The 19915-nt window shown below is 55.7% G+C and overlaps 2 protein-coding genes across 3 annotated transcripts in view; one reads left to right on the top strand and one right to left on the bottom strand.

The window, feature by feature from the left end:
- Window positions 1-19915, bottom strand: part of SLC39A11 (solute carrier family 39 member 11) — a 444641-nt gene that overhangs the window by 405530 nt on the left and 19196 nt on the right. The gene's annotated exons all lie outside the window — the stretch shown is intronic.
- SSTR2 (somatostatin receptor 2) lies at window positions 10788-18418 on the top strand. The gene is made up of 2 exons (XM_008271765.4): window positions 10788-11320; window positions 15456-18418. The coding sequence occupies exon 2, from the start codon at window positions 15536-15538 to the stop codon at window positions 16643-16645; it is 1110 nt and encodes a 369-aa protein (XP_008269987.1). The 5' UTR covers window positions 10788-11320; window positions 15456-15535; the 3' UTR covers window positions 16646-18418.

Genomic DNA, 19915 nt, shown 5'->3' with positions numbered 1-19915 from the left:
GCTTCAGGTGATATTTCCGTGGCTATGCTGATGGCAAACAGCAGCCAGCGATGTGACAAAAAGGAAGAGAGGGAGTAGGGATATGCATCATGTGAGTGGTGAGCTGGGATCTTCACGGTAGAAAGTCAACGGCATGTACCCCAGAAAAACAAAGAAAGAGAAGTTTGACAGCAAAAAGAATTGAGAGCGTTTGTATTTAGGCAGGGCATCAGAAATGCAGGACAACGGGGCAGAACTCGGCTGATTTTCATTAGAAGCCTAATCCTACTGTTTGACTTCTTAGCCATGTACAAACAGAGCTCGATAAAAATAAAATTGCATTTTAAAACAGAAAGATTTCACTCGTCAAACAAATCCTTCCACCAGCGTGCAGTGGAGAGCAGCGTATATTTGTTAGCAGCATCTATCGGATGTAATTTTAGAAGACAGTAACCAGGATGAGTAATTGAAGCCCACCAGGCAGCCTCGATCTATCTACTCTACAGCGGTGCCCTCCCTCTTACCTCACTAAAGAAATGCATCAAATGCTCATTAAGTCAGGCACCACTAATTGCTTTTTGACAGACTGCCAGTTTTGTGGCAAGATACCAAAGACAGAGACAAAACCAGCTCCAGCCATGACAGCCCTTTAAAGCCTCTAGCCCGAGAAGGATGAAAGAGCCCACAAAAACCATCTGATTTCTGAAAGATCTGCAGAGGCAGGGGCTCTGTGAACATAAGTATTGCCCTGAATGCTTTTTTTTTTTTTTGGACAGGCAGAGTGGACAGTGAAAGAGAGACAGAGAGAAAGGTCTTCCTTTGCCGTTGGTTCACCCCCCAATGGCCGCTGCGGCTGGCGCACTGCACTGATCTGAAGCCAGGAGCCAGGTGCTTCTCCTGGTCTCCCATGGGGTGCAGGGCCCAAGCACTTGGGCCATCCTCCACTGCACTCCCGGGCCACAGCAGAGCTGGCCTGGAAGAGGAGCGACCGGGACAGAATCCGGTGCCCCGACCGGGACTAGAACCCGGTGTGCCGGCGCCGCAGGCGGAGGATTAGCCTAGTGAGCCATGGCGCCGGCCGCCCTGAATGCTTTTTAAACTCTTCCTGAGAAACAGGAGGGCTTCTGAGGCCACTTGCCCAACGTGGGTGTGGTCAGAAGTTTGATCCCAAGACTTAGAAATCAATTTTCCCTTCTTTGCTCTGATATGCTCTTCCTGCTTTTTGGATGGATGGATGGATGGATGAGTGGGAGTGGATAGATGAGTCGGTGGATGGATGAATGGGTGGGGGTGGGGTAGATGCATGGATGGGAGGGTGTATGGATGGATGGATGAGTGGGATGAATGGGTGGGGTGGATCGATGGATTAGTAGGTGGGTGGATGGATGGATAGATGGATAGATGGATGGGTGGAGGGGATGGATGAATGGGAGGGTATATGGATGGGTGGGGGTGGGTGGATAAGTGGATGAACCGGTGGGTGGGTAAATAGATGGGTGGGCGGGGGAGGGGTGGAGGCGGATGGATGGATTGACAATGGACGGATGGAGGTTGTATGCACCTGTGCAGGAGGATCATCTATAGATAGTCTCTCAGAGGCCCGATCGCATTGTCAGTTCTGTTTTTATGATTTTGGTTTATTTATTTATGCCAGTCACATCAGAACTACACAGCCAATGAACACTGGCTATTTCTAAACAGTTTGACAGCACCGAGAAGCACTCATTTTGGAAAACCAAAATAGGCATCCAACATTGCTGCAGCTAAACCACTTCTGAAACTCAGCTTTGAAAATTCACTTTGCGGCTGGTGCCGCGGCTCACTAGGCTAATCCTCTGCCTGCAGCGCCAGCACACCGGGTTCTGGTCCCGGTTGGGGCGCCGGATTCAGTCCCAGTTGCCCCTCTTCCAGGCCAGCTCTCTGCTGTGGCCCAGGAGTGCAGTGGAGGATGGCCCAAGTGCTTGGGCCCTGCACCCCATGGGAGACCAGGAGAAGCACCTGGCTCCTGCCTTCGGATTGGCGCGGTGTGCTGGCAGCCATTGGAGGGTGAACCAATGGCAAAGGAAGACCTTTCTCTCTGTCTCTCTCACTATCCACTCTGCCTGTCAAAAAGAAAGAAAAGAAAAGAAAATTCACTTTGGAGCTCAGACTACAATGTTCAGAATAAACTCATCACGCCAAATCTTCATTTGGTAGCAGGGTGGGAGGAGGGCAGGGTGAGAGGCTATGATTTTTAGAACCAGCCAGATTCTGTTGTTTCAAATTGTTACATGCACTTAGAAGAGTCCTGAACATTGTTTAAGTTCTGTCTAAGTGAGCCTGTGATTGACAGAACCCTACAGTGAATCCTGCAGTATCGCACTGGGAAGCCAAGCCTCACCCCCCACCCCCACCCCCACCCCCACCCCAGCTACCTGCTGTGTCGGGTCGCACTGGGATCCTACAACGTCCTCGCTCACCTCTGCTGGGAGTGAGGACACTTCCTAGCCTTACAGAGTCACTCAGAAGAGTTCAGTGTTCCAGCGGGCTAGAGACAAAAGCCCAGGAATGGTGTTCCCAGCCCCAAATAAAAGAAGCTTTCCAGGGAGAAAGGCTGAGTGTGTGAAGTGACACGGAGACACTGGTTTCTGGCAGCAGCCCCAGGGACAATCTGTCAGAGGAGAGTAAGGTGGCAGAGAGGGAGGGGGAGGAGGAGCAGCAGCCGTCTGGGGGCCGTGGGGGCGACAGGAGACACATGGGTGATCTGTGGGGCGGGGAAGCCCCCCGCGCCCCGCTCTGACCATCTGTTCTGGATGCTTGGGCAGGTGGGCACCGTGAAGCTTGGGGACAGGCGACCAGACCAGCAAACAAAGCCAAACGAGCCGGCTGTCCCCGGGGGAACAAGGAATAAGCCGCCGCGGAAGCCTCCCTTTCGGAAAGTGGCCGGGTCCCACCGCTGGGGCTTCACCTGGCTGAGCGAAGCCCCTCCTGGCCCTGCCACTGAATCCCGGCTGACGGCCACGGGTCTCCGTGGAGCCGCAGCCTACGTCAAGGACGGAAGGGGGGAAATCCACCGTTCCTGCACTACAGAAACCTCCATCGCGCTCAGCAGGAGCCTCGTTTGGGCTGTAGCACGCAGCACAAGAACAGGTGCTCGGCTTCTCCAGCCGCTTCCCAAATCCAGGTGGCCGCACCACCCCGCTGGGGAATTTGCATCTGCCCTCAAAAGCTCCCTCCTCTGGGCCTCTGGCCCTCTCCTCTGGGGCCAGGAAGGCCACCCTGAGCTCAGTGAGGGCCCAGGAAGAGAGGAGATCATCTCATCAATGATGCCAGAGCGGGGGAGGCAGAAACTGTCCAAATCTGCTGCAGATGACTGGCCTCCAAGGCCCGGCAGCCTCCGTTCTGACTCCAAGGAGACTGTGCTCTTCCCCAGATGGGTGGGAGGATGCGGAGGGGAGAACAGGAAAGAGAGGCCAGGCAGTGGGCTGTGGGGCTCCATCCTGCAAGCCCTGGCACGGCTCGGTCAAGGCTGCCCAGGGCGGTGAGTTCTGCACGCTCACCCCCTCCTTGGGCCAGCCTGGGAACTGCAGTCTCTTTGGAAGCAGAGGATTCAAACAGGTTTTATCTCTGCCGTCTGTTACATGTGGTCAACAGCGGTCCAGAAATACTACATGGAAAATTCCAGAAATAACCCATAAGCTTTCAACAATGTTTACTGCAGGCTGTCGCTGTAACTGTTCTAGTTTATTAGTAGCTACTGTTGTTCATCTCTTATTCAGCCTAATGTATGTTGTTAACATTTCTGTTTATTGTTTTCATTTACTTGAAAGGCAGAGCCAGAGGGAGAGAGGGAGGGAGATCTTCCCTCCATGGGTTTACTCTCCCAAATGCTTGCAATACTCGGGGCTCAAGCAGGCTGAAGATAGGGGTCCAGGACTCCACCCTCGGGGAGCCCAAGCACTTAAGCCGTCATTTGTCACCTCCCATGATGCATTGGCAAGAAGCGGGATCAGAAACAGCAGAGCCAGGACTCAAACCCGGAACTCAAACAGAGGTCATGGACACCCCTGGCGGCAGCTCAACCCACTGCCCCACAACACCTGCCCCGTGGTTTACAATCCGGGCTTTATCATAGGTGTGTGCTTACGTGGGAAGAAAACATAGCACATATATGTGGGGTTCTGTAGTATCCACAGTTTTGGGGAATCCCTGACGGGGAGGTCTGAGAACATACTCCCCAGGGTCGGGGGGCTGCTGTACACCCACGGCAGTTCCTGCATTAGCACGCACCTTTTGCCTCCTGGGGAGCAGACCCCTCAGCAGCAGAAATTCCTGACTCAGAGCGAGAGCTGCAGGCTGCCGTGAGAGCCCCACCCACATCAGGCCGGCTTCTCCACTTGCCGATCCTCCCCCAAAGCCCTGTGACACCATGCGGCATCCTCTGGCCTGTCGGGGACAAGCTATCATTTTGGCCACTAATGCAGAAAGAAAAGGACAAGGAACACAGCTGGTGCCAAGCCGAGCTGTTCTTGGAGAGACAACAGGGTGGGACACGTCACTGGTGAGGTCTCTGGCTGCTGGCAACACACAAGAACGGAGACCCCCGGAGGGAACACGCCAGAAATAAGGGTGAGGTGATAGGGTGCATTCTGTGCCCTCAGCTGGGATTGTATCCCATCCTCGATGCCCTGATACAGACAAAAACCCTGCGGTCTGCTCATCAGTGAAGTCGCTGCCCTGCTGCAAGGTGTACAATACCCACCCCTCTAAGAGACAGGACCCCTGCAAATGGCACTCACTGAGCCACCCCACCCCACCCTGAGATCCCACTAGGAGGCCGGGGGTGTTTGTTACTGGAAGGGGTTTCCCTTGTGAGGGGGTAACCCGGGTTCCATTTGCCCAGGAAGCAGAGGGACCCAGGCCCACACTGCACACAAACCCTGTTTACGTGCAGTGGCCTGGGCTGATGGGGTACACTGGGAGCCCCTGCATGGGTGGGGAACCCCTTTTCTGCCAAGGGTCATTGGGGTATTTATCACATCATTCACGGTCCACACAAAATTATTAACCTAAAAATTAGCCTGCTACAGATTGACTGAATGTTCAGTCCAGCCTACAATTGCCTCGGCAGGGCCACACCGATGATTTCGAGGGCCTTACACAGCCCACGGGCAGGAAGCTCCCAGCCCTGCTCTAGAGGAAAGACACTGAGACGTCGGGCCCTCAGTGGTTCTAGGCTCACACTAAAATCACCCGAAAGCCCTAAAACGAATTAGCAGGGCAGGAGCCAGGGCATCCAGGTGACTGCCACGTGTGGCCTGGTGGCAAAGCCCAGACGGGCTGCTCTCCCGGGGCCTTTGACTGCTCACACACACAGCAGGTGCACACCGGGCACTTTCTGTCACCTCGCTCAGTCTGGAAGGAGGAGCAACGGGGGTCCTGGAAAGACTGGATGGTTGTCAAGGCCTCGGGAGCCTGGAAACGATCCAGAACTCATCAACAAAGACACCTGCAGGGACAAGCAATTAGGGCTGTTGGGGGGGGATGTGGGGGGGATGGGCCCTTCTCTAGGTAGTCAGCCTCTGGGAGCCCCAGTCTCCCATGTGTGCTATTCTGCAGATCTGCGCTCCAGCATCCAAACCTGGGAGGGCTCTGTCACTTGCAGTTGTGTGGCCTTGGGCAGAGAACTTCACCTCTCTGTACCCCAGTTACATCATTCACAAATAGGGATATTAAGAATGGAGTCCACACTGTGGCTGTAGTATAGTGGGTTAGGCTGCTGCCTGGGATACAAGCACCCCATATAGGAGCTGGTTCGAGACCTGCCTGCTCCACTTCCAATCCAGCTCCCTGCTAATGCTCCTGGGAAAGCAGCGGAAGATGGCCCAAGTGCTTGGGCCTCCTGACCCATGTGGGTCAGGAGCATCCAAAGGAAGCTCCTGGCTTTGGCCTGGTCCAGCCCCGGCCATTGCAGCCATCTGAGGAGTGAACCAGCAGATGGAAGATCTCCCTCTCTCTCCCTCTCTCTCTCTCTCTCTCTTGCTCTCTCTTTCTGTCCTTCCTCTCAGTCTGTAACTCTTTCAAATAAATAAATAAATCTTAAAAAAAAAAAAAAAGACTGTGGCAGTACTTCAGAGGGTTAGCAAGGATTAGATGACAGGATACAAGGTACCCAGGTAATTCCTGGCACACAGAAACAGCATTTGAAAATTATCCATTAGAGGGCCGGCGCTGTGGTGTAGTGGGTAAAGCCCCAGCCTGCAGCACGGGCATCCCATATGGGTGCTGGTTCTAGTTCCGGCTGTTCCACTTCCCATCCAGCTCTCTGCTATGGCCTGGGAAAGCAGTAGAAGATGGCCTGGGAAAGCAGTAGAAGATGGCCTGAGTCCTTGGGCCCCTGCACCTGCGTGGGAGACCTGGAAGAAGCTCCTGGCTCCTGGCTTCAGATCCACGCAGCTCCAGCCTTTGAGGCCAACTGGGGAGTGAACCAGCAGATGGAAGACTGACCTCCCTCTCTCTCTCTGTCTCTCTGTGACTCTGCCTTTCAAATAATAAACAAATAAATCTTAAAAAAAATAACAAAAATCATCCGTAAGGAGGGTTCTTGGGGCTAAATAAATTGGGACACACTAGGCAAAAGGACGACAGGTGTCTTTTCCCGCAAGAGTTCTCAGAATGACGGTGTTAACAGTGGGAACAGCACGACCAGCTCCACAGGGGCAGAGTACTCAGTGAGAGCATGTGCTCAGTGGACAGCTGGACAAGTGTCACCTGTGGGCACGGCTGACAAGCATGGGGGACCCGCAGGTCGCGGGGTGGACGGGCAGCCTCTGCTCCTGTGCTGTAAGGGCCTTGCAGAACGAGTGCCCCAGGAAAGTGCACCCCAGAGCAAGTCACCGGAACAGGACGACCCCACGCTTGCCAAACTGAGCTGGGGGACAGCAGCAGGGACAGTGCAGTGGGGAGGGGAGGTGCTGAGACAGACGTAAGGGGACTGCTCTCTCCCCACCACCCCCAGCTTTCACACTGCTTGGGGGGATGTCCCTGCTGTAGGGGCAGGGGTCTGCGACTCCTAAGAGCTGATTCGACTCTCAGTGCTGCCTCTCCCTAGCTGAGGGGCCTTGGCCAGGTCGCCTGGCGCCTCTGAATCCAGTACCTCTTCCTTGGTGGCGATGGGTTTTGGGCTATAAACTCGAGTTTCTAAGGTTCCTTCTGGTTCCAGGATTCCATGCCAATGGGTGTTTCTGCCAAGCTAGAGGAGGGTAAAGGAAGAGGAATAACATGTGGGTCCCAGTGTCTCTGAACCGGGATCTGATTCCAGAACTACCTGGGGGCAGTTTCCAGAGGGGTCTACACCTGCTCACCTACTCAGCCGACACATTCCTTAATGCTGAGAAAAACGGTGATGATGTACCAAGGCAGACTCACAGCATGAGGGAGTGGGCGCGAAGAGAGAGAGAGAGAGAGAGAGAGAGAGAGAGAGAGAGAGAGAGAGGCAGTCACCTTAACCCCTCGTGTATCTGAAGAGACCATTAAACCTGCAGTGCCAATGGACAAATCGTTATTTTCCAAACTACACATCAGTTTCCCACGGTGTCAGGAAAGATTTTCCATTCTAGCAGGTGCAAGACGCAGTCTTGGGATTAGAATGCCGAAGCTGACATTTCAATTTCAGTAAAGTGCAGATGACGGGGGTGGGGTAAAGGACAGCACAGCTGACAACAGGAGTGTCTCCAAAGCCCAGTAACACGGTCGCCATGCGAGTCCCTCCCCTCCCTCCATGGCCAGGGTGCTGCCCCACCCAGGGAATTGGGGAGCCTCATCCTGGCAGCCCCAGATAGACAGCAGACGCCAGGCTGGGTGAGAGGGCTGGTGTCCAATGTAACCTGGCCCAGCGCTCCAGCCGGATTTCGCTCTAGGCCTAATTGCAATACTTCCCCTGAACCGACTCGCAGAGTAACAATTACCCTCCATTTAACACATTAGGCACTAGAAGCCGGAATGACCTACATGGGACCTCAATGTCTTCACTGCGCAGCGTCTCTCCTGGTCAGAGGCTGAGCACTGGCCTTGGGCCTTTTGTCCTGCCCCCGTCCTTAATTTCCTGCTGCCTACCGTCCCTCTGACAAGTGCTGCAAGGGGGGAAGGCGCTACTTCACTGCTCTAAACCTACCAAACAAGCCAGTGGGGAGGTATCTCTCCCCAGCCCCTCCGTTTTTCTGGCTCAAGGTTGTGTTACTTGGTTACTGACGGAGCTGCAGAGGAGAGAGGCAGCGGCTCCCTGTGGACAGCAGTGCAGGCTTCGTTCAGCAGGTGCAGGAGGAGGACCAACAGGGTGTAGGAGCTCGGGGTCGGCTGCTGACTACAGGTGGCAGCCAAGCCGAGCAGGTCCTGTGAGGCACTCAAAGGCGGGGAGGGGAGGACAAGCCCCCAAGGGGTGGACAAAATCAACGACTGTTCTAGACGACACGTTTCCTGCTGCCGTGGCCAGTGTTGCTTGGATCCCCTTATGCCAGCCACAGCAGAGATAGGTGTTCCCGAGGCGGATGGGGCACGTCCGCGTGGCGCCTCCCCAGACTGACTGAGGGAGAGGGCAGGGGCCGAGGCTTGACAGAGAAATGCAACAAAGGGGCTTCCACTGTACTTGGTCGACCGTGTCGGAGAGGCAACCTGACGTGCCATCTCAGGCCGCCTTGGAAGGAGATGGCCGGGCAGCTGGTCCTCCAGGAATAGCCTGTGCTGTGCTAGTGCTTCCAAAACTGAACAGAAACCAAAAACCGGGTCGGTGCTGTGGTGTAGGAGGTAAAGCCTCCACCTGCAGTGCCGGCATCCCATATGCACGCCAGTTCCGAATCCTGGCTGCTCCACTTGCAATTCAGCTCTCTGCTATGGCCTGGGAAAGCAGTAGAAGATGGCCCAAGTCCTTGGGACCTAGCACCCACGTGGGAGACCTGGATGAACCTCCTGGCTCCTGGCTTCAGCATGGCAAAGCTCTGGTCATTACAGCCATTTAGGGAGTGAACCAGCAGATGGAAGATCTCTCTCTCTCTCTCTATCTCTCTCTCTCTGCCTCTCTGTAACTCTGCCTTTCAAATAAATAAATAAATAGAAGAAGAGGAAGAAGAAACCAAAAACCACACGTGCCCCATCCAGGTCTCCTGGGAAAGGTGGGGAGGAGGTGTTGGGAGCCAGGGCTTCATTCATCATGGGCTAGAAAACAGTGGTTAGTTTTCTAAATGATACATGAATTGGACCTTAACAGTTTGAATACCTTTACAAGATGATATGGGACCAGGGAAAGGAATCTGAGGGCACAGTGGGCACTCTGGCTCCTCCTTCTCCCTCTTTTTCTACAAACCACTGGGGATACTGATGTTGGTTGTTGTTGTTAAGACTGATTGATTTAAAGGCAGAATGACAGAGGCAGGGAAAGAGGGGGGAGGGGATTGGTCCACTCCCCAAACGTTCACAATGGACAGGCCTGGGTCAGACTGCAGCCAGGAGCCAGGAGCTCCATCTGGGTCTCCCACATGGGTGGCAGGGGCCCAAGTGCTTAGACCGTCACCCACTGCCTTCCCAGGCGCTTCAACAGGAAGCCAGGAATCGAATGCACTGCATCCAACACAGGATGTGTGCATCCCCTGCAGGAACGACCCCCTGCACAATGCCCACCTGAGGGGTCACTGGCTTTTAAGCTAGAGGGGGCAACAGGCAGTGTGACAACAGTGTCACCAGAAGACATGGAGTTCCCCTGAGCTCAGTTCCACCTTGCCTCCCTGGCCCCACAACCACCTCTCCTGTGTCAGCTAATGGAGGGAGCAGAGACCCACCCTTCTCCTGATGAGCTGCACAGAGAAGCCTAAAGAGCCGCTGACTCCCAGACTGGCTGGGACGCCACTGGCTCAGTTCCATGCAGGCCCTGGATACAGAGGTGCAGGACACAGAATCCAGGCCCCTTCATGACCAACATCTCAAAAGGAGACGAATTCAGTGGGAGCCCCCGGCTTCCACCCTTCCAAGCAGCTGTCTGCTACCTGGCTTAGTGGCTTAGGTCATCTCCCATCTCCAGGGCTCACCCCACCTTCGAAACAGATTCTGGACTTTGGCTTTGCACTGGCAGATTGGATATCGGCTAACAGGATGGACAGACCGGGCCAGTCCAGCCCACAGAGAAAGCTACTTGGGAATTTGCTTTCCTTTTTCCCATTGTCTGAAACCGTGGGAGCCAGGGGTGTGTGTGTGTGTGTGTGTGTGTGTGTGTGTGGCGTGCGCGCCCCTACTTGGGAAAGGGTGCGGGAAGGGAGGCTGAAGGATTGATTATGACTTATTAAACCACTGGGACAGAGGCTGAATCATCACGGTCAAAAAAATAAGTCGCTGCTGCTGGATGCGACGCCACTCCTACTTCTTGTCCGTTTGTTCTCCAGCTCCCCGCACGGCATGGAGAAGGAGGGGCTGCGCTGGGTCAGCCCAGCAGGTGCGACTGCCCAGGCAGGGGACCGGCTGCCCGGCCCAGGGCGCGCCTCCCTCCCTCGGAGCTGGGAAACCCTGGGGGAGTCGGGGGGGGGGGGGTCGGAGGCAGCGGCTCCTCGAACCGCATCGTGGGACCCAGGTGCTGGCTCAGACAGGCGCCCGCACACAGAAGCGCCGCGCCGCTCCCCCACCCCTTTCCCCCGTAGCGTTGCCCTGCACCCTGGCCCACGGTAAACGCCAGCTTTGTAAACTCAAGGCTGAGAAAACCATGAAGGTCCTGGAGCGGCTCGGGCTCTCCCCCGCCGCCACGCCAGCTGCCTGGAATGGGCTGGTGAGCGGCCGTGATTCTCCGAGACCGGGCGGAAGCGGCGCGTGTCTTGGCCAGGAGACCCCCAGGCACTGAAGTCGCTTCACCCCCTCTCGCCCCCCGCACGGGGTCCCCTCTCTCCGCCGCGGCTGCCCGCAGCCACCCGCCAGATTCTCCACCTGTCTCACCCGGGTCCTCCTACAGGACCCGGCGGGCGGAGCGAAGCTGCGGTGACGTAACGCGAGGGGGGCGTGGGGAACTGTGGCGAGGGGCCCCGGCCGGCTGGGCCAGTCCAAGCCGCGCAGCCAAGGGCGCGCGCGCGCTCGCTCCTAAGGCCACCAGCGCCCAGAGCGCCTGCCCACCGCTGGGTGCCAGAGGTTTGCTGGTCGAGAGGTTTGCTCTGGAACGCACGAGGGGCGAGCAGAAGCCGGCGCGAGGGAGCTGTGGGGCCGGGAACCCCGGACACCTAGCACCAGGTACTGGCCAAGCTGCTTCGCGCCCGGGCGCCGGCTGGGTCGGCGGAGACAGCCAACCGCAGGGTGCCAGTGAGCCGAGCCAGCGGATTGCAGCGGAAAGGCAAAGGTGAGGTGTGCGAGTGTGCCCGTGGATGAGAGGGAGGGAGAGAGAGAGAGAGAAGAGAGATTTGGAGAGAGCGAGAATCGTACTTGGGCACCTGTGTGCATCTTCGCTGGTGGCGGGCGATGCGCCCATAGCTGCGCCTTAGCGTGGTCCCTGTGCCCTTTGGGGGTGATTTGTGGGAATGAACCACAGCGGGTCTCCCGACCTGAGTAGGGACTGTGGGCTGTGTTTGCTGGAATGGACTTGTCCGCATAGCCTCGTGCCCGCGTTCGTGGCGTGTGCCCCTCGGCCCGGGTGTCCATCCAGGTGGTGGCTGCCACGGGGACAACTTCCCTCCCGGTCCGAGGCAAGCGAGGCCGGCGGGGAGACATGGCAGGTGGCGGCCAGTGGCTCTTGCGGGGCGCGCACCCAGAGATCCCACGCAAGTGCCACCCCGGGGCAGGCGGCGGAAGCGGAGGGAAGCAAAGAGGGGCTGCTCCGTTCTTCCTCGTCCGTCCTGCTGGGCCTCGAACGATCTGGGTCTGCACCAACCCCCACCGCCCCCACCGCCGCCGCCGCCGCCGCCGCCGCCGCCCCCAGCCCGCCCAGCAGCCAGGACAGTTTGCCTGGGTTTGGAGAGAACCCAGCAGACTGCATGGCCCGCGCCGGGGAGCCGCCCGCCAAGCCCCCAGGCGACCGTCGTCCGCCCCCAGCTGTCTGTCCCCGGCAGCTCAGCCCCCTTGGCGTTCAGGGTGCTGCACCACAACCTCCGCTCCCACCCCTCGGGGGTGCTCCCTTGGCTAGGGAGGCGGAGGTATCCGTGCCCGCGGAGCTGCGGCTGGGCCGTCCTGCCGCTCGGCTCCCCACTGCCCGCGCCCATCCCCTGCAGCCCGCGCCGCCCCCGGCTTCTCCCAGGCGCTCCAACCCCCGCAGCGGCTTCGCAGGTGGCCCGCATGCTCCCTGCCCGGGGAGTCACGCTCCAGCCGGGTTCAGCAGACCGGAGGGACACGGGGGTGGGGACAGAATGTGGGAAAGACGCTGGGCAGACAGGAGGAACGGACGCTGCGTAGGACTTGGAACCACGCTGATGCCGGGTCCCTCTCCCAACACAGCTTTCTTGGGCAGCCGAGCACGGCCCCTCTGGGAGGCGGAGGCTGTGAGTGGCGAAGCTGCCCTCGCCCTCCTCCCCAGCAGAGCCGGGACCCAGTCTCAGAGGAATCTGACAACCAGGGAGCGCTTCAGTAGCCAGCAATCCCGGGCTGCGAAATAGAGCGAGCTGAAAATCTAACTTCCTCGTACATTTAATTTAACCAGAAATCAGCAAGTCTCGGACCCACTGTCTGTGGAACCCAAAGCAGCAGAAGTCACTTGGGGACCTTAGACGGCTGACTTCGTGGTTAAATAAACCACCATCCACACTAATTTCTTCCTTGGCTCCCCTCCCTGCATCTCTGCCAGCATCTCCAAGGCACGGCCCCTGCTCGTTGCTGCCCCTCTCAAAGTGGGGGGCTTCTCAGCCTTCTCAGGAAAAAGAAAAAAAAAACTGTCATCATGCGCTCGGGTCCACTTTGGCGAGACTCCAGCCAAAAAGGGCAGAGTTAGGGCTGGAGAGCAGCTTCCAAGGCTCCCGCACAGCCCAGCACAACCACCCATCCCTGGCCAGAAGCCCCAGGTAGGGCTTCTGCAGGTCAGGGGTCTCCGTTGCCCCCAGCCCCTGCAGTGCAAGCATTCATGGCACAGAGATGGGACCCCGAGGACGCCCGGGATTCACGTGCACTCTGAGCGCAGGCAGCTTAAGCAGGAGTCGGGGTCTGCAGGATTCAAGTAACTGACAAGATGGTTAGAAATGAGGGTGGACACCACCCAAGTTAATCCAGCAACACTGGAAACAGTTTCTTTACAGCTTTGGGTTTTAAGAGCTGCTGGTTGATGCTTTTCCTGTAACCCAATGCAGACATCCAATCCTGGGTCCCCAAAGATCAGTCAGAAAGCTCAGACCTCACTTCACGGACAGCTGCGTGGTGGGGGAGTGAGCGTAGACAGAAGCTGAGCGCCTGGAAACAGACCCATGGGCTAGGGTCCTCTCGTCCTTGCGGCTGGCTCGGGCTCCTGGAATTCATTTGCAGTCTGTGCGAGCGTTCAGCGCTTCCTCTCTGTCCGCACTCAGGTCCCGGGCCCCAGGAAAAGCACCCTGTGCGGTGGGGAAGGTGGCAGCCGAGGGCATGACTCCCACTGACTGCTGGACATGCCCCCATGTCCGCCTGCCGTCTTCCTCCTCCATCATCTTCACACACACAATGCGCAGCTAGAACATTGCTCTAGGAGCTCCGGGTCGCCCCGGGAAAGGCAGGCATTCTTTGTTCATACCTCTACGCCGTGCACACCCGCTATGAAGTGGCTTCCTAGTCTGTCTCCCCTAATTCGTTACCCCCTAGTGGCCGCCAGCCACATCTGATCCGCTCCTGTATCCCTGCCACCCCCAAAACACAAAGAAGCCCTCCAGTTATTTTTTAAATGACTATAGATAAATCGTTTAGCTGTTTTGTATCTTAAGCCACACTACTATTGGCACAATTATTCTCTGCACATGGAGGTAACACATGGGAGTCAGTCACTTTAAACCAAAGCCAACTGTATTTCAGTCCACAGGGCAGCCAATACAATGTCTCGAAAAGTTTCCCAGACTTAGGGTCAGGTAGCCTGTGTTCAAATCCCAGCTCTGACGATCACGCACAAGAGAACGGGAACAAATTACTCAAACTCTGGAAGCCTCAGTTTCCATGTCTTTAAAATGGGGATAACTGGGGCTGGCGCTGTGGCCTGGTGGTTAACGCCGGCATCCCACATGGGTGCTGGTTCGAATGCAGGCTGTTCCACTTCCCAGAGGCTCCTGGGAAGGCAGCAGAAGATGGGCCAAGTACTTGACCCCCTGCAACCCATGTGGGAGACCCGGATGAAGCTCCTACCTCTGAAGCTGCTGGCTTCTGGCTTCAGCCTAGCCCAGCCCTTTGTTGTGGCCATCTGGGGAGTAACCCAGAGGGCTGAACACCTCTCCCTCTCCCTCCCCCTCTCTCTGTAACTCTGCCATTCAAATAAATAAGTCTTTAAAAATAAATACATAAAGAAAATGGGGAGAATTATCCCCACCTCTTAGGATGACGTGGAATACTGAGAGGGTAGCGGGCATGAATGAATGACACGATTCTAGAAACTTCTGTTCCTGTCGACGGATGAGCCTGCTTCCCTCACCTGGCTCCTGTGTTTGCCGTTAACCAGGGAACTGCAGGCAAATCCTCCAGGTCGTCAGTAGCCTTCTGGGGCAGATCTCAGGGCTCTAGGAACAGCCCTTCCAGGCGTAAGAAAGTCAAAGGAAACTAAAACATACATTTCTAAAATGAAAGCAAGCCAGACTTTTATTTTGATATTGAAGACAGTAAACTGGTTCACTGTGTGGGCAGATTTTAATAAATTAGAGATAATAAGATGTTAGAAAGAAAAAGGGGAGGAAACAATATTTCTGAGGTCCTATTAGCAGCCTACCACAATGCGAGGGGTTTTCACACACCTTACATCGTTCAGCCTTCCTGACACTCCTGCTGCAGCAAATGAGAGACCAGCTATGGGCCGGGCACCAGGTCCCCTGGGCTCAGCGGTGGAACCCAGACTTCTCTCCCTCAAGTCTGGGGCTTGTGCATGAGTGGATGTCAGAGGAGAGAGACTCCAATGTTGTCACCCAACCTGCATAGACTTCCTTGCAGGACACGGCCACGGCGGCCAGCGCCAGGCCCCCTCCGAGGTCAGAGGCAGAACCTCTCTAAGCTCTGTGTCTTCACAGTTTGGACCAGCCACCTCTTGAGGGAGTCCAAGTTATGCGGTTTTGAACCCATAGCCAGATCCACCCACCGTGCGTGCGTCATCAGAGAGGATAGCTTAACCCGAACCCCTCCCCCCCTATTGCAGAAGCAACTCAGAAACTGAGTCTGGGCGCCGAGCAAGGATGGGCTGGTGGCTGCGCTGCTGAGGTGTGACGGTGACATGCTGCAGTGTGACAGCATGCCCGAGAGGTCCACCAGAAATGAGGAAAGTCGCTGGCAGTTTCAATAGCCTGGGACCGCTGAGCCAATCTTCCTGTTTCGTTTTGTTTTGTTTTTCCTTCCAGATGTCACAGTGGATCCTGGGTCTCCAAGGCCCACTAAGGTGAGAGTTAAGATCTTTCCAGCCTAGGACTGAACGGCAGCCATGGACATGGCCTACGAGCTTCCCAACGGCAGCCAAACGTGGCTGTCCTCCCCGTTCGACCCCAACGGCTCGGTGGCGGTGGCCAACAGCTCGAACCAGACAGAGCCCTTCTATGACATGACGAGCAGCGCCGTCCTCACGTTCATCTACTTTGTGGTCTGCATCGTGGGGCTGTGCGGCAACACGCTTGTCATCTACGTCATCCTCCGCTACGCCAAGATGAAGACCATCACCAACATCTACATCCTCAACCTGGCCATCGCAGACGAGCTCTTCATGCTGGGCCTGCCCTTCCTGGCCATGCAGGTGGCGCTGGTCCACTGGCCCTTCGGCAAGGCCATCTGCCGTGTGGTCATGACCGTGGACGGCATCAACCAGTTCACCAGCATCTTCTGCCTGACAGTCATGAGCGTCGACCGCTACCTGGCGGTGGTTCACCCCATCAAGTCCGCCAAGTGGAGGAGACCCCGGACAGCCAAGATGATCAACGTGGCCGTGTGGGGCGTCTCTCTGCTGGTCATCTTGCCGATCATGATCTATGCCGGGCTCCGGAGCAACCAGTGGGGCAGAAGCAGCTGCACCATCAACTGGCCGGGGGAATCTGGGGCATGGTACACGGGGTTCATCATCTACGCCTTCATCCTGGGGTTCCTGGTCCCCCTCACCATCATCTGTCTTTGCTACCTGTTCATCATCATCAAAGTGAAGTCCTCTGGAATCCGAGTGGGTTCCTCGAAGAGGAAGAAGTCCGAGAAGAAGGTCACCCGGATGGTCTCCATCGTGGTGGCCGTCTTCATTTTCTGCTGGCTCCCTTTCTACATATTCAACGTGTCTTCCGTCTCTGTGGCCATCAGCCCCACCCCCGCCCTCAAAGGCATGTTTGACTTCGTGGTGGTCCTCACCTATGCTAACAGCTGTGCCAACCCTATCCTGTATGCCTTCTTATCTGACAACTTCAAGAAGAGCTTCCAGAATGTCCTGTGCTTGGTCAAAGTGAGCGGCGCAGACGATGGGGAACGGAGTGACAGCAAGCAGGACAAGGCCCGGCTGAATGAGACCACAGAGACCCAGAGGACTCTGCTCAATGGGGACCTCCAAACCAGCATCTGAGCTGCCTGGGGGAACATAAACACGCAGACGAAACCGGCCAAGCTCTGCTTCCCAGCAGCGGGCTCCCTGGAGACCCCCTTCCTTCCTCCCACCCCTCACGCCTGGCAGAATTCTAGAATGGGAGAGACTGCCCGGCACGAGCCCAGTTCAGAAACCAGCGTTTGAGTGGAAAGGCTGCCCTGGCTGAGCGATGGCGCAGCACGTCGATTACCTCCCCTTCAAGGTGATCGTTTAGATGCAAACTCACAAGTCAAAGTCTGCAGAAGAGGCGCTCACGGCTGGGGTGTGAACCTTAGAAACGCCGAAGCTCAAAAAAATAGAAAAAAAATGTATCTGTGTGTGTGTGTGTGTGTGTTCAAAACCCAACGTGTAATCTTGTGTTCTTATATTTATACTCGTGTATTGCTATATGCTCTCATTGTATACTCCTAGACCCTGTGCTTCCTGTGTTCACGTTACACGAGTTCAATTTCACGTGTGCATAGCATAGGTGGGCATTTGCCACAGTACAGCACCCACAGAAGCGGACTCACCATGGAGCCAATAAAACTTAAGCTTCAGGGATCTCTCTTTGTGAGCCTTCCCAAGGCCCAGGAGGAACCTGAGCTGTGTGTGTGTGTGTGTGTTCGCATGGTCATGTGTTTGTGTACAAAGTTGTGAAAGTAAGAACACTTTGCATTCTTTTCCCCTAGAAGGGTCCTTGCAGGTGCATATCCTCCCAGCCTCACAAAGCCTGCCTGTGCCCTGGGGCCCGGCTCATGCATTTCAGGCAGAGTCAGGTCGGAATCAGAGGGGAAGGAGAGAGGGCGGGAGTTCGCCTGTGCCTACTTCTCGGGTGGAGTCACAGGACTGCTGGTTCATCCCAGGAACTCGACACAGCGCGGTCACTGGCGACTCTGTCCATCAAGAGACACCTGCTTTGTGATGAGACTGCGCTTTCTTCCTTCTCACATTGCTTTAGTTTTTCTTAGGGAGCTATGGGGAGGGAGATTGCTAACCTGAACGGCAAAACACAGACTGATTCTTGTGGGGAAATAGCTGTATTCTCCTTGCCGTGAAAATAAACTAATAAGAATGGAGCAAAACTGTACCTTCAAGAGAACCATGAAATTGTGGTTTTTTTTTTCTTTTTTTCATGCCAGACATAGCTTCCTAATGAAAGAAAATGGAAATGTGATTCCACAGCTCCTCCAAGGGGTTCTCGAAGGACCTTAAACAAAGCTGGGCATTAACAAAGTCACATGGCACAGGAAAGAGCACATGGAACACGGGCATGCATGCGCACCTCACAGGTGTTGTGCCAGGCTGCCTGCAGCACCAACTGTATACACACTGAGGGCACGCTGACTCTCAGAGGACTCTTCGAGGTCTGTCACACACGGGCACATCATGCCATCACTGGCTTTGTCCCCAAAATCATAGATGGGCTCAGGGACAGGTGGTGAGAAAAGAAATAAAGCCCATGTCACTCAATGGCCAGTTTGCAGGGGTTGGAGAAATATAAGCCTGGGTGTTGATCACTCTCAGAGGCTCACATGTAGATTTTGCCTTATTTAAAACGAGCTTTCCTCCTATGGCTCCCCAAGCCAGGGCCACCAGGCGGCCAGAACGAATGAGTGCTGCCCCCTGCCTACTGCTGGCCTCTGCCTTCTCCTGTCTGTACCACTCACACCACCTCACTCCCGAAAGGACTCGCTGTGACTCAGAAAAAAACACGTTCATATATAAATAAATACAAAATAAATATTAAAAATATGTTCAATATCTAAATAAATCCATGTGAAAAGAAACAGTGCAGTTATAAAACAAGACTACGGGGAATACTGCTGCAAAACAGTATATACAGTGAAACCCCACGTTAGCACTAACGGCAGGTAGTTATGTCGGTTCAGGACTTCCTGGAAGCCACGTCTAATTAAGAACGGCTTTTTTTTTTTTTTTTTAATAAAAACCAGGATTTGGGAGGAAATGTGTTTAACCAAGATTTATTGTTACTTGGAGAACTGATTCCAAGGAAGACATGTTTGCAGGGCACATGAGACTAATTCTACAGCACCCGTGCTCACTGACCACAGAAACCGCTCCCACGGAGGCCAGGTTCCAAGCGGCCATCCGCAACCCCGAGATGAAATGGCAGGGTGACGATTCCCGGGCCGAAGGACCGGGCCTTTCGGAGCCACGCTGTCACGCCATCCGTCAGGCAGTCACGTGCCTGCCACGTGGGGAGGGGTCCTCCACGTCTGGAAAGATCTGCTTCAAGGATGACTCGCTGTCTGATTTCTTACATCCAAAAGAGGCAGTGAATATTTTCACGTAAACGTTAACACGATTTTAACTCAAAAATTGAATCTCGGCCTCAATTCAACATTTAATTATGAAGACGAATCTGCCGGATAATGGGAGGGAATAAAAGGTAAGGCAGGGCCCTGCCTTCGGGGAATCGTCTGGGCCCTGCAAGCTTCCATCTGCTCGGGCAGAAGGCGCTGATGAAACCTGAGCGCTCGTGAGAAAGGTGTCTGGGAAAGGTGTTATGGCATTGTCGCCCATGGTGAGTGATGTTAGCGACACAGTCAACGGAATAACAGAGGATATGGGGAGGGGGGGTACTGTGGCACAGTGGATTAAGTCACCACCTATAACACTGGCATCCCATACGGGCTCCGGTTCAAGTCCCTGCTGATCCGCTTCCGATCCAGCTCCCTGCTAATGCACCTGGGGAAGCAGCAGAAGGCGGCCCAGGCCCCTGGGCCCCTCCCTCCCTCCAGCCACGTGGGAGACCCAGATGGAGTTCCAGGCTCCTGGCTTCAACCTAGCCCAGCTGTGGCCATTTGGGGAATGAAAGAGCTTACCAGACGGGAGATTCTCTCTCTCTCTCCCTCTCCCTCCCTCTCTCTCTCCTCCTCCCTCCCTCCCTCACCCCTTTAAAAAAAATAAAAAGGAACATAGAGGACATGGAGGTGAACCTTCGTGGCGGCTCAGGCCATGTCCTGGAAGAAGCTAAGAAAACATAAAGAGAATGACGGCGGACGGTGAAATGGCCGCAGAGGCGAGAATGCGGGCTGCTGGGCGGCCGTCCAGGGCTGGCAGTGAGCTGGAGTCTGTTTGCTTACACCAACGTAACCGCCTCTCCATGGTGGAACACAGCCCCTCGGCCCAGCCGCGCTCCCTGGGGGAGCCGTGCTGGAGTGTGTGCGGTGGGAACACACCTGAGACAGGTGGGAAGCAAAGGGCCCGGGGCGTGGGCCGTCCCTCGGCACCTGCCGGTGGGAG

The sequence above is a fragment of the Oryctolagus cuniculus genome, chromosome 17 (assembly GCF_964237555.1).
Source record: "Oryctolagus cuniculus chromosome 17, mOryCun1.1, whole genome shotgun sequence".
NCBI lineage: Eukaryota > Metazoa > Chordata > Mammalia > Lagomorpha > Leporidae > Oryctolagus > Oryctolagus cuniculus.
The sequence above is the reverse complement of the archived record's forward strand: the minus strand, read 5'-3'. Positions and strand labels throughout refer to the sequence as shown.

Bases quoted from the DNA above. Each gene is read 5' to 3' on its own strand.
- SSTR2 (XM_008271765.4), top strand. From the start codon at position 15,536: ATGGACATGGCCTACGAGCTTCCCAACGGCAGCCAAACGTGGCTGTCC.